Raw genomic sequence first — 17,010 nt, 5'->3', positions numbered from 1 at the left:
GAGAGGGCGCGAGAGAGAGCGAGAAAAGAGAGAGCAAGAAAAGAGAGAGAGAGATATGTGACTAATTATCTGTCCGTCTGTGAGGGAACGCATGGGCTGACATCCTTCTGCTCGTTACTCTGACAACAGAGAAAGGTAAACAAACAGAAATAACAGCAGCTCCAGACACCGGCGGAACCGAGCCGGTCCCAGTGCAGTTCAGATCCCTCCCACACGCCTCCTAATACAGGGTTCTTCAAGGGTTCCTCAATGAAGGACATGACAACCATGCTCAAAGAACCAGCCGGGTGCCGGAGGGGTTCTACAGTCTTCAGCATGCCGCTGGCGTCCTGCAGGAACCTTGTATCTCTTGTATGGTTTTTATGCTGTAGCAGAATTTCAGGATGAGTGGACCAATAGAAATGCTCCAACATGACCTGGAGCAGAATCTGTATTATATATAGACTGTATTATATAGCAGTACTAGTAAAGAAGACTATATAGTATAGACGTACTTGTACAGTAGCTTAATAGAATGCATTATATAGTAGTACTAGAATGGTAGACCACGTTATATAGTAGTAGTAGTAGTAGTAAAGTAGATTCTAGTACTAGTGAAGTAGACTGTATTATATAGTAGTACTAGTATAGTAGACTGTGATAGTAGTAGTAGAATAGTAGACTCTAGTACGAGAAGACTATTATACAGTAGTACTAGTAACGAAGACCGTTATATAGCAGTACTAGCTTATTAGACTATTATATAGAAGAACCAGTAAAGAAGACTGCATTATATAGTAGTACTAGAACGGCAGACCATGTTATATAGTAGTAGTAGTAGTAAAGTAAATTCTAGTACTAGTGAAGTATACTGTATTATATAGTAATAGTACAGTAGACTGTGACAGTAGTAGTAGTATAGTAGACTGCATTATATAGTAGTACTAGCGTACCAGACTGTTATATAGTAATAAGATAAGATAAGATAGTCCTTTATTAGTCCCGCAGTGGGACTAGTATAGTAGACTGTAGTACTAGTATAGTAGACTTCATTATATAGCAGCAATAGACTGTATTATCTAGTACTACTACTAGAATGGTAAACCATGTTATATAGTAGGAGTAGTAAAATGGACTCTAGTACTAGTAAAGTAGACTATTATATCATAGTACTAGTAAAGAAGACTGTATTATAGAGTAGTACTAGTATACTAGACTGCATTATATAGTAGTACTACAATGGTAGACCATGTTATATAGTAGTAGTAGTAAAGTAGATTCTAGTACTAGTGAAGTAGACTGTATTATATAGTAGTAGTAGTATAGTAGACTGTGACAGTACTACTAGTATAATAGACTCTAGTCCTAGAAGACTGTATTATACAGTAGTACTAGTAACGAAGACTGTTATATAGCAGTACTTGCTTATTAGACTACTATATAGTAGTACTAGTAAAGAAGACTGCATTATATAGTAGTACTAGTATGTATAGTAGACTGCATTATATAGCAGTACTAGTAAATAAGACTGTATTATATAGTAGTACTAATATAGTAGACTGTATTATACAGTAGTACTAGTATGTATAGTAGACTGCATTATATAGCAGTACTAGTAAATAAGACTGTATTATATAGTAGTACTAGTATGTATAGTAGACTGCATTATACAGCAGTACTAGTACAGAAGACTGTTATACAGTAGTACTAGCTTATTAGACTACTATATAGCACTACTAGTATAAACTGTTCTGTATAGCGGTAGTAGTTTAACAGACTGTTATACAGTAACACTGGTATAGTAGACTATGTTAATTAGCAGTACTAGCAGTAGCGGACTGTGTACTGTAAGACCTGTAAATAACTCAATCAAACTCAAACAAACATAATAAAATACATTTTCTGCTGCCTACAGACACTAATGTGGTTTGGACTGAAAGTATAGAATCTCTTGATTGAAGGAGCTGCGGGGTGTTTGGTTCCTCCCTCAAAGTTTCTAAGTCAATAGGCGATATCTGCAGCCTACAGTATGAGTCAGTATCCCCGCTTGGGTTGCAGGGCTGCCAAGAAATGTAATTACATCAATTTACAAGCTGTATTTCACTGTTCTCTCGCTCTCTATTATAGTCTCATGTTGGCATGACAAGTATCAGTTAACTTGTCAAAGCATTTGTTCCAAATTACAGTATTGGAGTATTGGGACGCGCTGCAGCATTATGGTAAAAGTGTGGCTCTAGAACGAGCTGTTCTCTTTCAGATTTCAGATCAGGATATCTGAGTGGGGTCTGAAATCCTAGCACAGCATACTACTACTACTACTACTATAAAATAAACAGTAGCCAACGATGCTATTTCACTATCTAATATGGTAGTAATGGGCAGCCGGTCACTACTTTACGTAAAATTTACTAGGCTAAATTGAGAAATTTGCTGCCAATTACTACTCTGTTAAGATATAACTACGCTAAATTAAGCATTTGGCTTTTCGTTACTAAGTTTATTAAGAAATAACTAAAGAAAATTAAGTAACTGGCTGCTGATTACTACTTTATTAGGAAATAAGGTACTAGGGTACCCTAAACTAGGGTAAATTAAACAACTGGCTAACCTTACTAAGAAGTAGCTAGGCTAAATTAAGTAACTGGCTGCTGATTACTACTTTATTAAGAAATGACTAGAGTCAATTAAAGAACTGGCTATCTATTATAACCTTAGTAAGAAGTAGCTAGGTTAGGTTTAGTAACTGGCTGCTGATTACTACTTTTCTAAGAAACGACTAGGGAAAATTAAACAATTGGCTGCTGATTACTACTTTATTAAGATATAACTACGCTAAATTAAGCAACTGTCTATCCATAATAACCTTACTAAGAAGTAGCTAGGCTAAATTAAGTAACTGGCTGCTGATTACTACTTTATTAAGAAATGACTAGGGGAAATTAAGTAACTGGCTGCTGATTACTACTTTATTAAGAAATGACTAGGGTAAATTAAGTAACTGGCTGCTGATTACTACTTTTCTAAGAAACGACTAGGTAAAATTAAACAATTGGCTGCTGATTACTACTTTATTAAGAAATGACTAGGGGAAATTAAGTAACTGGCTGCTGATTACTACTTTATTAAGATATAACTACGCTAAATTAAGCAACTGTCTATCCATAATAATCTTACTAAGAAGTAGCTAGGCTAAATTAAGTAACTGACTGCTGATTACTACTTTATTAAGAAATGACTAGAGTCAATTAAACAACTGGCTATCTATTATAACCTTACTAAGAAGTAGCTAGGTTAGGTTTAGTAACTGGCTGCTGATTACTACTTTTCTAAGAAACGACTAGGGAAAATTAAACAATTGGCTGCTGATTACTACTTTATTAAGATATAATTACGCTAAATTAAGCAACTGTCTATCCATAATAACCTTACTAAGAAGTAGCTAGGCTAAATTAAGTAACTGGCTGCTGATTACTACTTTATTAAGAAATGACTAGGGTAAATGAAGCAACTGGTTATCCATTATAACCTTACTAAGAAGTAGCTAGGTTAAGTTTAGTAACTGGCTGCTGATTACTACTTTATTAAGAAATGACAAGGGTCAATTAAGCAATTGGCTGCTGATTATTACTTTATTACAAAATGACCAGGGTCAATTAAGCAATTGGCTGCTGATTACTACTTTATTACGAAAAGACTAGGGTCAATTAAGCAATTGGCTGCTGATTACTACTTTATTTCGAAAAGACTAGGGTCAATTAAGCAATTGGCTGCTGATTACTACTTTATTACGAAAAGACTAGGGTCAATTAAGCAATTGGCTGCTGATTACTACTTTATTAAGAAATGACTAGGGTCAATTAAGCAATTGGCTGCTAATTACTACTTTATTAAGAAATGACAAGGGTCAATTAAGCAATTGGCTGCTGATTATTACTTTATTACAAAATGACTAGGGTCAATTAAGCAACTGGCTGCTGATTACTACTTTATTAAGAAATTACTTGGGTCAATTAAGCAATTGGCTGCTGAATATTACTTTATTACAAAATGACTAGGGTCAATTAAGCAACTGGCTGCTGATTACTACTTTATTAATAAATGACTAGGGTCAATTAAGCAACTGGCTGCTGATTACTACTTTATTAAGAAATGACTAGGGTCAATTAAGCAATTGGCTGCTAATTATTACTTTATTACAAAATGACTAGGGTCAATTAAGCAACTGGCTGCTGATTACTTTTTTAATAGCTAGTGTAAACGAAGCATTTACCATTTATTAGCCATTACTGGCTTGATAACAACAGTACTCATCCACTCCGTCATCCATTCCAGTAAAGAGCAGCCAGTTAATACCGGACTACTGTTGTGTCAAAGCTGATACATAGAACATAAAAATGTTACTAAATAAATAAATGAAACAACAACAAAAAACCTGTCTGATATTTCTGTGCTAAATTCTCCGATCACTTTCCGTAAATTTAGACACGCCGATGAGCTCTTTTTATGTCAATGCCTGTGAACGCTAAACCCTACACTCTACAGAAGTACACTTTCTGAGGTGCGTCTCTGCTAATTTAAGTTTAGCTGAAGATCTTTCAGCACTGCTGACAGTCCACTCTACTGAAGAAATCACTTTAGCAGAGCGGCGGCGTACTCCGCAGGATGTTGCCTGACAAAGAGAGCTTCGCGCGAGAACTTTAATTGAGCCACAGTCGGGCTTCTTTATTGCACACTTTAAAGCGTTCTGGAGTTCAGTCACTTTTGTAGCATTAAAGCTGAAGAGCTTGTTGAATTAAACAGTTTTTAACGCAACAGTTAAAGAAAAGAGGTAACAATATAGTGATACTTTGTTTATCCCAGAAAGTTTACACTGTTTTTTTTTTCTCTTTTTAAATGAAGTTTTGGAATGTAATTTGGGAAACCAAGATAAAATAAATCTATTAAAATACTTAGTTCTGAATACTCTCTTAAAACTACCTTTTAAAAAAAAGGATTTGTATTATTAACCCAAATAACGTACAATTTTCAAATTAAGTATAATTTAAAGTAAGTGTGTTACCGCAGTTCAAAATATGTCCAGTAGGTATATATTAATAGTAGTGATATATTAAAGGTGTGGCGATAGCACAAATGTAACAAATTAAACATATATAACGCTTTCAATGTTGCCTGAACACCACAAGGCCGAATAATAAGTACAGAAAGATACCAACATACCAAACAAGTACTTGAGTACTCAAACTTTTAAAACACTATGATGCTTCTGGAAACTAAATTAAAGTAAAAAAGTAAAGTTAACAAATAATAAACCACCAAGTGCATTTCTATTTCAGCAAAGAAGAAATAGAGAAGAAAACTTAAATTATGTAAATATAACATAACAAATATTGTAAAATCTTGATTAAAATTCACCCAAGTTATTCAAACTCAACTTTAGGCTTTGAAATGTTGAAAGTTTATTAGAACAAAGAAGTTTTAAACAATAAAAATGAAACTTTTAAACAATCGAGATTTAAAAAAAAAACTCACTTCACAAATGTTTTATCTTTGCTAAAAAGTTAAAATTTTAAACTTTACAATTTACTCCTACACACCTCATACAAGACAAATGTTTCTTGATTTAATAAAGAAAAAGAGAATTTTGAAACAAAATATTAACGCTACAAAATTTACTCCTAATCATTATGGAGCGTAAAACTCACTTCATAACTTAAGTTTCAGCTAGAAAGTTGAAACTTTCTTCAACATTTTGAAAGTTTTATATTTAAAATGTATTTAAAAAGAGTTTTTAACTATAATTCACTCCTACACAATTCATATTTAAAAACTCACTTAATAAATTATCACTTTATTAACAACGTAAATTCCTAATTATTTAAAGATGTAGTTTCATGTCAAATAAATTGGAAAATTTTTAAGGAATAAAAAATGCATTTTCAACAATAAACACTATGAAATTAACCCCTAAATTTCATATAAATTCACTAAAATTCAGCATGAATTTTTGACTGAAATGTATCCAGTACATCATTCAAAGTGTTTTGCATCTTGGGAATTTCATTTAATTTAACTTGCTGAGAATTAAAAATTATAATAACAATTAAAATTCACTTAAGTAAACATTCCGAACATTCAGCCTGATCCCTATTCACCCCATATATTATACAGACGTTAAAAATTCTAATTTGCATCGGTCCTGGCTTCCTTTCTAACCGCCGTATCGCTCTGCTTTCTGACTTATCTTCATACATGGGCGAGTTTGTGCGCGAGTGCGGATGGTATCAGTAGTCACAGATGTGCGCGAGTGTATGTGTATTTCTAAGCGTGTGTGAGCAGGATAAGCCTTACATAAAAGGGAATTCTCATGGAGGAGAAGAAGCAGACATGGCATTCACGCTTACAGATGTTTGGGTATAAGTGTGTGTGTGTTAAATAAATGTATGCATCACTAGGCAGAATGAATAGAGAATGCAAAACCAACATACCAAACAGTGTGTTCCGCACCCCCCCCGACTCCAAGAGGTTATTTCACGCCCTGAATTCCGAGGAGGGATTTCGTACACACTGATTCCGAGGGGTTATTCCGCAACCCTCCATTTCAAAGGGGACATTTCTGACCCACTGATCTCAAGGAGGTACTGCACACCCTATGATTCCTAAGGGGAAATTTCGTACCCCCTAATTCTGAGGGGTTATTCCGCACCCCCCGATTCCGAGTGGTTATTCCGCACCCCCTGATTCCGAGGGGTTATTCCACATCTGCTGATTCCGAGGAGTTATTCCGTAATTCGGTTATTTTGCACCCCAGGATTAAGAGGGGTTGTGTTGTATCTGCAGTTTCCAATAGGAATTTTACACCCCCTTATTCCACTGCTTCCGAGGGGGTACTCCAAAGGGTTATTCCGCAACCGCATTTCTGACCCACTAATTCCTAGGAGGTATTCCACATCCTATGATTCCTAAGGGGAAGTTTCGCACCCCCTGATTATTTCACGCCCTGAATTCCGAGGGGTTATTCCGCAACCCTTGATTTTAAAGGGATATTTCTGACCCCCTAATTCCTAGGAGGTATTCCACATCCCATGATTCACCTTATTTCGAGGGGCTTTTCCACAGTGGTATTTCCCATCACTCCAATAGGAATTTTGCACCCCCTTATTCCGAGGAGATATTTTGCACACTGGGAATGCTAAATAAGAATAAGGCTAGGAATAAGACAAATGTCCCACTTAAAAAAAAAAGAAAAAAGTGTGTGTGTGTGTGTGTGTGTGTGTGTGTGTTGTACCTGCAGACAGAGCACTGTCTCTGCGGCTGTAGAGCGGTGAACATGACAATGACAGAGTAATTCCGGGGCGGAGCTTTCACAAAACGCCGGAATTTATCTCCGTTCATCCGGATCACGGACCGGCGGGAACTCCACTCCATCATCTGCTCCACCTTCTCCACCAGCATGTTCTACACAGAGAGAGAGAGAGAGAGGGGGGGAGAGAGAGATCTTTATTATACCAACAGTTACAACGTTCTAGAAAACTCTTTTATCCTAAATGTTCTAAAATGCCCTTTTATATACCCAATGTTCTAGAGTGCTCTTTTATATACCCAATGTTCTAGAGTGCTCTTTTATCCACAATGTTCTAGAATGCTCTTATATATACCCAATGTTCTAGAATGCTTTTATCCACAACGTTCTAGAGTGCTCTTTTATCCACAATGTTCTAGAAAGCTTTTATCCACCACGTTCTACAATGCTTTTATATACCCAATGTTCCAGAATGCTCTTTTATATACCCAATGTTCTAGGGTGCCCTTTTATATACCCAATGTTCTAGAGTGCTCTTTTATCCACAACGTTCTAGAGTGCTCTTTTATCCACAATGTTCTAGAAAGCTTTTATCCACCACGTTCTACAATGCTTTTATATACCCAATGTTCCAGAATGCTCTTTTATATACCCAATGTTCTAGGGTGCCCTTTTATATACCCAATGTTCTAGAGTGCTCTTTTATCCACAACGTTCTAGAGTGCTCTTTTATCCATAACGTCCTACTGATCTCCTTTATCCACACTGTTCTAGAATGTTCTTTTGCCATTCACCTTGTTCTACAATGTTCTCTTCCACTCACACCTGCTCTAAAATGCTCCTTCATCCTGTTCTAGAACGTTCCTTTGCCCTTAACACTGTTCTGAAACGTCCATTCTCACTGCTGAAGACGGTTCTACCTCCATCCTTACTGTTCTACAATAGTCACAGTGTTCTAGAACGTTCTCATTGTCCTGTGTGCACCGTTCTAAAGCATCCCCCATTCACACCAGTTCCTCTGTAGGCTCGGTTCCTACTCTGGAGAAGTCTAAAGCTGAAGGAGACGTTCTTGGTTATTGTGGTGGAAAAGCTCTGAAGTGACCGATAGGGAGCTGTGGGCTCTCTGTGAGAACACTGACCAGACCACTCCAGCAGCTGAAGGCTTTGCGCTCCAGGTGTTTCATTAGCGGCCCCCTTGAAACACACAATCGGGCAGCGTTCGCACGGATGCTACGTTCTCTTTGTTGCGGTTCTTGTCTCTAAATTTCCATGACAACAAACAATCGCCATCTGCTTTGCATCGCTGCTCGTTCGCGGTGCCGGCCACCATACATACCCCCTCACCCGGTAGCTGTGAAGCAGTGGACAAATGGTATTCTCTGGAAAGACGGTGGTGGAGTTGGGAAGGATGAGGTGGGGTGAGCACTGAACACAATCAAATCCTCACAGCAATGCTCTGCTCCAAAATCTGGTAGGAAGCCTTCCTCCTCCCTGGACAGTAGAGACAGTTACTCCAACAAATGCAGGATCAACTCTTTTTAAATACCCTTGATTTCGGAAGACATAACAAATGGAAAAAAAAAAAAACATAAATAAAGTGTCCAAATACTTTTGTCCATTTATCGTGTGAACATAAATAGACATTCGCACATTCAAAAGGCCACCCTAACAGAGCTCCTTCACATATATCAGGAAACAGGAACAGAAACCCTTCCTGATTCTGAGGGATACAGTGATTTTGGAAAGCCGTCAAGCATGGCGGTGGCACTGTCAGGGTCATGTAGAATTGACCGATGAGCGCTTTTGGGGCGTACACCCCAAGTTGCCACTAGGAGAAATAATGCAAAAGGTACATGCAGGACATGGGCCCTTTAAAATCCCTGCCGATTTCAGTCCGAGACAGTGCTGAGATTAGCTTTAGCGTCCAACTACAGGGCAGCAGGTCACCCTCGTCCGGTCACTTTGAACATGCCGACAGAAATTCAGGGAGGGGTGGGGCATAAAAACTTGACCTTACATCACCCCAGAGCGTCTAAACAAACAGCAACACACACGGCAGGCCACCTGGGTGTCATACACACGCATACACGGAAGCAACACACACACACACACACACACACACACACACACTCTTGTTCTGTTTTTCCTCAAGTTCCTTCGCTTGCTGGATGTCATTAGTCATTCTGTCTCCTGCACATGCCTGTCACTCTCCTCCAAGGGGAAAAAAAAAACAGCAGAAAAAAGAAGAAAAAAGAGCGTTCGGCTCAGACCGTCCTAATCACAGAGCCATCAGCAGAGCTGTCAATCAAAGTGCTGTTAATGATGCGGTCGCCGCAGCAACAGAACGAAGAAAAGAGGCAAGGGTGGGGGGGACGCGGCGATGCGAACAGCCGAAAAAACAAAACCTCCACCTCTGCCTCTCTTTTTAACCCCCATCCTTCCGTCGGCTTCGGAACAAACTCTTCCGAAGTATTCCCTTTGACTTTTCCAATTTTTCCTCGGATTACTTTATGAAATGATTCCGTTGTTTATTATATTAAAAATATGCTCCCAAAGTGTTGACTTTTGTCCATCCGGCCAGGAGGATCCACAAGATTCCCAATCCTGGCTGAGGAACAGCATTCCCACAACATGACACTACCACCACCATGCTTCACTGTTCACGGGTGTTTCGTTAAGAAATGGGCAGTGGACTAAAAGATGTTTTCGCACTTGTCCCGAATCCACAAGTCTGGTCCCGGGGGCCGATTCTGGGCTCGTCTGGGGGTGGGGCTCATTAGCACTGGTTTGATTTCACACCGAAGAATTTCATTCCGACCATAAATCGAATGTGCAACTTCGGACGTCGCTTTTCTGAGAGCATTTATGCCAAACTGTAGGACCCCGGGTCACCCACTTATCGCTTTTTCTTGGGAGCATGGCGACAAGACCCAACAAACACTTGCAGGCAAGGAGCTGGAAGTTGTAAGGCGACAAGTCGAAGCAGTCGGGGGTGGACAGCTTCCACACCTGCAGCAGACCGAACCAGAGTCCGCTTGTCGCGAACCCCAGACCACCGATTTCAGGAGAACCACAGCTCCCGGGATCGAAAACACATGGTGCACTGTCACTTCAGTTTCAGCCACCGACCTCTGCAGATCCAGCGATTGTTGGCTTCTCTGTAGCTACGCTCGCCTCAAGTCCTCAAGTCCTGAGGGAATCTACAAAATGTCATCAGTACAAGACTATGTCTTTTCTTGGCAAGCAAGAGGCAGGTCAACGAGCTTTGCCCGTCTGTCAGTCAGTCATTCACTTACTAGGCGGGACCACTAGGTGGTCCAGGAAAAAGGAGTCTTGCTTAAGATATTAAAGCCAGATCGGGTCCTCTTCTACTGACTGAATAGGTATTCTGACCAGGATGCCCAAACCTTTGCAATGGATTACATTATTTACATGGCGTTTGTAGCACCACAGACTGTCTTGGAATGTCTCCTGTCACCGGGTTCCTCCGCAGGACAGGCTAAAGTCATTAGGGAATGCCGGACCATTCCTTGAGACCATGAGATCCGGCTGGAAACTTGAATTCAGGTCTAGTGCAGAGAGTGGGGACAACTCTTCCGGTGGGAGAGTCAATTGGTGACGAGAACACCTTGAGACCTTAGCGACTCCAACTGGGTCACGTGGGACGTCTTGTCTGAGGTCTTTCCCTCCACCTCGCTCTCCCCTCCCTCTCTCTCTCTCTCGCTTCTTTGTCTTCATCTCTGGCTCTTGATCGTTCGCTCTCGCTCTCGCTTTCACTGTTGCTTTTGTGTAGGTGAAGCGGTGAGTCTGTTTGTTGACAGCTCGCCTCCAGGTTGTCAACACAGAACAAGACGGAGCTCATCTTTGTCCAGAGGAAACAATGACAGTGTGTGTGTGTGTGTGTGTGTGTGTGTGTGTGTGTGTTAGGAGGGGGGTGGGAATTCTGTATGCGAGAAAAAATGCGTTCCCTATGGCGCTGGACGCTGTCTTGGGAAAGAGCTCCTTGTATATGTCAAGGAGTCCATATGGAGACGTAAAAAAGTGTTCTTCTAGGATGAGCTGCTGTAGCTCGGGGCAGTCCGAGAACACATGCTCCAGTCCTAGGGCCCTGCGGATTTGCAGGGAGCATCCTAAATCAGGGAATATGCGGAATACACCAAGGAAAATACACACCAGGTGGTGCTGTGCGCCTTTTACTCAGGACTGTGTTGCGGGCCTTAGAAAAAGGTTGTGGTTCCTTCCCATCAGGTGTAATTACTTGCTTGAGGTAGCCACCAAACCAGCTCCTTCTACAAGATCTCTGAAGGTGCAATCTGTGGCAACCATCTGGCACCAAGACGTTCCAGGTTACAGTAGATCCCTTACGTCACGGAAGTTGTGACTTGTTGTTCGGACTTCCACAACTCAACAACGCAAGTGTTCCTGGCCGTCCACTCATCAGCTCCTCGGACCAGGCCACCTTCTTCCATCTTCCTGAGGTGCAGTTGACCAAGTCCAGTGCAGGCACTTTTCATGGCGGGCAGGGGTCAGTTTAGGCACCGACACCCCGTCATTGGTTGGTGGACCACCCCCCACAAGCTTTGGAGCCATCTGGCGGATGCTCCGACCTCCCAGTCATCAGGTCTTCATGCTGTCCATTTCTCCAAACTGCAGCTGAGCAAGCCTCAAGACAGCGCTGGACTAAAAGGGGTGATTCGTGGCAGGCTGTTTGGGCATAGGCCGGGACTTGGTCTACCCCAGTTGGGACGCTTGAGCGAAGGTGTCTGAGGGTATGAGACCGGCACCTAGACCTCTGCTCTGCAAGATGGTTTGCTACCGGTACTTGCGGCCACAGACCTGTTCGGTGGGAGGGCTTACTGACGTAGGGATCCACAAGACTAACGAAACTTGCATAATGTGCACCTCCTGGTCCTGATTTTGCAACACAGGTCTAAGAGGTCTGACAGGTCCACACCGGCACGGCCTTCGTATCCGTTTGACCCTGCGGTGGAAAAGAGGTCCTTGTGCCCCAAGGTATTAGCATTGATGACGTGGCCTAGAGTATTACGACACGCTGTATGCACCGAAAGATGGCCCTTCAGGAGCGTCTCCACGGTGCTCAGCGGCTACCGAAGGTGCAAGTTTACTGACGGGCGTCACTTTTGCTGGGGAAAGGAAATCAGAAGGCGGCATGATGGATCTGGACACCCGAAACATTCATCTGAACTGTTCAAAACGCAGTCGTGTTTTATTATTTTTTTTAATGATTTATTTACTCTGGACTGCCAACGCTAGCACGCGGAGACGAAGGAACCCGAACTGCATGTCCCCTTTCTGCCATCTAGGTAATTAATAGTGCTGGGAAATAAATAAATAAATAAATAAATAAATAAATGAGCTCTAAACACTTTGAAGTTGCGTGATAATTAGGGCAGAACAGTGGGAAATCCAAAAGCAGTGCAGATACCACCTACAGAAGGCCTCGCTCCATCCTTCTCGCTCTCTTTGGGTTATTTGTTGTTTGGGGAATGGGGGGGGGGGGCTTGTGTGTGTATGTGGGGGTGGGGGTGTGAATAATTGCATTTATTTATTTTTAAACATGTTCACCGCCCCGAACGCCAGGGTAATTTTCTAATATGAGGAACGGCACGAGTCTGCACTCCGTCGCTTCTGCTGTTCGTGCTGGAGAGCGAGATTTTTCAGAGGCGGTCGTTAAGCCAGGAAAACACAACGCGTTCATTAGCGGCGGATCAGGCCTCGGCTCTCATACGTGGCGCATGCCTGCGATGCACACTGTGCCGTAGGATTTGTAGGTAATTTAGACAGAGAGGCAGTCTTAATGGAGCTCTGGCTTAACAACGTGTGAGAGCGAGAATACAAATGAACCAGCGAGAGTAAAACAGAAAGACCCTGCTGAGGGACCCAGCTCAAGACCACACCCTCAAAAAGAAAGGTGCTACAAAGGGTTCTTTGAGCGATGCAGTAGGAAGAACCACTTTTGGTTCAGGATCCTTTGGTGGAGAACATTTACGTCAAAGGTTCAAAGGTGGGGCACTCATGGCCTGAAGGTTAGAGGACTGAAGGTTAGTGGTCTAAAGAGGCTTGAAGGTTGGTGGCCTGAGGGTTAGTTACCTGAAGGTCAGATACATGAAGGTTAGTGGCCTGAAGATTAGAGGCCCAAAGGTTAGTTGCCTGAGGGTTAGTTACCAGAAGGTCAGATACCTTAAGGTTAGAGGCCTGAAGAGGCCTGAAGGTTAGTGGACTGAAGATCAGAGGTTTGAAGATTGCCGTTGCCTGAAGGTTAGATACCTGAAGGTTAGTGGCCTAAAGGTTAGTGGCCTGAAGAGTCCTGAAGGTTAGTGGCCTGAAGATTAGAGGCCTGAGGGTAAATTGCCTGAAGGTCAGTGGCCTAAAGTAGCCTCAAGGTTAGAGGACTGAAGGTTAGACGCCTGAAGGTTAGAGGCCTGACGGTTAGTGGCCTAAAGAGGCCTTAAGGTCAGTGGCCTAAAGAGGTCTGAAGGTTGGTGGCCTGAAGGTTAGTGGCCTGAAGATTAGAGGCCTGAAGGTTAGTGGCCTAAAGAGGCCTGAAGGTTGGTGGCCTGAAGATTAGTGACCTGAAGATTAGAGGCCTGAAGGTTGGTGGCCTGAAGGTCAGTGGCTTGAAGGTTAGTGGCCTGAAGGTCAGTGGCTTGAAGGTTAGAGGCCTGAAGGTTGGTGGCCTGAAGGTTGGTGGCCTGAAGGTTAGAGGCCTGAAGGTTGATGGCCTAAAGAGGCATGAAGTTTAGAGGACTGAAGATTAGTGGCCTGAAAGTTAGCAACCAGCTGGTCAGTCAAATTTCTTGCCAGTATAAAATGACCTGAATTAATTAATTAATTACTTTGTGTTTTGACCCTTTGTGACAAGCATGTTAGGACAACGTTAGGACTTGTTGGTGGCCGGGTGTCCAGTTCAGCCCTGGTCACACAAACTGCAAATGTCTGACCGCAGCATATATTCACAGCGCAAGCAAACTCGGAGCTTTCAGCGACACGGTGACCCGGGAACTGACCCGGGAAGATTCAGACTGACAGGGCAGCCGAGGGAGCAGGCGAGGCAGCTGGATTACACAGGGCTAATGGGTTGTGCCAGGACTCTGCCGGCACAGGACGGGGACAGCTGATGGGGACAGGGGACAAATCTGATGCTAGTGCTAATGCTAGCTTTCTCATGTCTGATACCGATACCGCAACCTTGAGTATTTGCCCACACCGATAACAAGCCAATACCGTCATTGTCCCTCTCTTAACCTATAGACCCGAACAAACCTACCAGACCATGTCAAAATAAAAGCCACTAGTACAAACTATCAAATAGACTTTGTCAAAATAAAGGCAATAAGTCATATGGAAAAACAGAACACATCAAAGTCACGATTATGAACTAACAAATGGACAGTGTCAAAATAAAGGTAATAGGTCTAACGAAAAAAAAAGGCCGCATCAAAATAGAAGTCACTGAAACATACAGATACTGCCCAAATTAAAGGCACTTCTACAAACAGACCATGTCAAAATAAAAGTCACTTATACAAACAAACAGGCCGTTTAAAAAAAAAAAAATGCTAAAAACAAACAGGCGTGCCAAAATAAAAGGCACTAATACAAACTACCAGACAATGTCAAAATAAGAGTCAGTAATACAAACTAACAGACTACATCAAAATTAGCCACTAATACAAAGTAACAAACAGGCGGAGTCAAAATAAAAGTCACTCATAAAAACAAAGAAACAGGCCACATCTGAATAAAAGTCACTATACGGACCAACAAATGGGCCATGTCAAAATAAAAGTCACAGATACAAACGAACAGGCCGTTTAAAAAAACAATGAAATGCTAAAAACAAACAGATGTGCCAAAATAAAAGGCGCTAATACAAACTAACAGACCATGTCAAAATAAAAGTCACTAATACAAACTAACAGGCCATTTAAAAAAAACTATAAAACGATAAAAACACGTGCCAAAATAAAAGGCACTAATACGAACTAAAAGACCATGTCACTGATTCAAATGGACACGTGACAAATCTGTCACTAGTACAAACTGACAGATAAGTCTCTAATTTAAACACCCCATGTCAAAATAAAAGTCACTGAAACTTTTACAAAATTGGTAAAATCAAAAATATTTCAAATTAAAAGCTAAAATTAATGTCTCACATGACCCAGCTAGCTGCCAGTCCCCATAAAACCCAACTGCAATAAAAAACAATTAGCTGTTACTTCCCCAAAAGCTAATTTTCGGTGAATTTCGGTGAAGACTCGTACTGGGACACAGCCATTAGACCACCCATCCCATCTGCCCGATCGTTATTATTAGACCAGTACGGCTAGGAATGACAAGTACAGTGCAGGATTGCGCCATTGTACTGCAATACTCTGTCTGTCCGCCTCGCTATCTCTCACCATCTGTCTCTCGCTCTCCCTTTCTCTCTCTCTCTCTCTCTCTCTCTCTCTCTCCCCACTCTGCCGCTTTGCCGGCGATGGCGAGGCACAATGGGATAATTAGTCTCTCACTTCAATCTCTCCCACATTTTCATTAATCTCTCCATTGATTTACATTCCTTTCGCGCCTGCATTTCCAACCTACTTCGCCTCTCGCGCTCTATCTATCTATAATTACTCTCCGAACGGAATCTCATGCAAATTCATACACAAATTCCGCACCCCCACGTGTCGCCGGCGTCACCGCGCCTCTGATTTCTGTGATTTATGGGAGGCAGCGGTAAAACTGGGCCTTATAAATATTCAGCAGAAGGAGGCGCTGGTGCGTACAAGCCAGCAAACAGATGCACTCGAGCCACAAAGGTTAGCATTGTGCTAACTGCTAAGCGCGACACAACCCGCCTCGAACCCGAGCGGAGGTGTTCAGCGGTCTCCGCTAGACTTGCTAGCGTGGTTTCTGGCACTGTAGGGCTCCCTGTTATCTAGAACGTAGAGCAAAGTGCGTTAGCATAGCTAAAGACAAGGCTATTAGTGAACCCACCTTAAAAGCCCCCGAAAAACACCCAGTAAACCCCCCAGCAACCCCCTAGTGTGTGAGCCCATCAAAGAGTCCCCTAGAAACACCTTGTGAACCCCCCAGCAACCTTCAAGTGTGTGAACCCACCATAAAAGCCCCCGAGAAACACCTTGTGAACCCCCCAGCAACCTCCTAGAGTGTGAACCCACCTTAAAAGCCCCCGAGAAACACCTTGTGAACCCCCAGCAACTCTCTAGAGTGTAAACCCACCCAAAAATCCTAGAAACACCTTGTGAACCCCCCAGCATCCCCTTAGAGTGTGAACCCACCTTAAAAGCCCCCGAGAAACACCTTGTGAACCCCCAGCAACCTCCTAGTGTGTGAACCCACCCTAAAAGCCCCCGAGAAACACATTTTGTGAACCCCCCAGCATCCCCTAGAGTGTGAACCCACCAAAAAGCCCCCTAGCAACACCTTGTGAACCCCCCAGCATCCCCTTAGAGTGTGAACCCACCTTAAAAGCCCCCAAGAAACACCTTGTGAACCCCCCAGCAACCTTCAAGTGTGTGAACCCATCCTAAAAGCCCCCGAGTAACACCTTGTGAACCCCCCAGCAACCTCCTAGTGTGTGAACCCACCCTAAAAGCCCCCAAGAAACACCTTGTGAACCCCCCAGCATCCCCTAGAGTGTGAACCCACCAAAAAGCCCCCGAGAAACACCTTGTGAACCCCCCCAGCATCCCCCTAGA

At 42.4% G+C, this 17,010-nt stretch overlaps 1 protein-coding gene across 1 annotated transcript in view; it reads right to left on the bottom strand.

Annotated features, from left to right (window-relative positions):
* Window positions 1-17,010, bottom strand: part of tusc3 (tumor suppressor candidate 3) — a 48,368-nt gene that overhangs the window by 17,312 nt on the left and 14,046 nt on the right. The window contains exon 2 of the mRNA XM_072670792.1: window positions 7,265-7,434. Coding sequence (XP_072526893.1) covers window positions 7,265-7,434 — 170 coding nt within the window. The remainder of the gene's footprint in view (window positions 1-7,264; window positions 7,435-17,010) is intronic.

This window comes from Salminus brasiliensis, chromosome 24, assembly GCF_030463535.1.
Source record: "Salminus brasiliensis chromosome 24, fSalBra1.hap2, whole genome shotgun sequence".
Lineage (NCBI taxonomy): Eukaryota > Metazoa > Chordata > Actinopteri > Characiformes > Bryconidae > Salminus > Salminus brasiliensis.
Note: the sequence above shows the minus strand (reverse complement) of the source record. Positions and strands in the feature narration are given on the sequence as shown.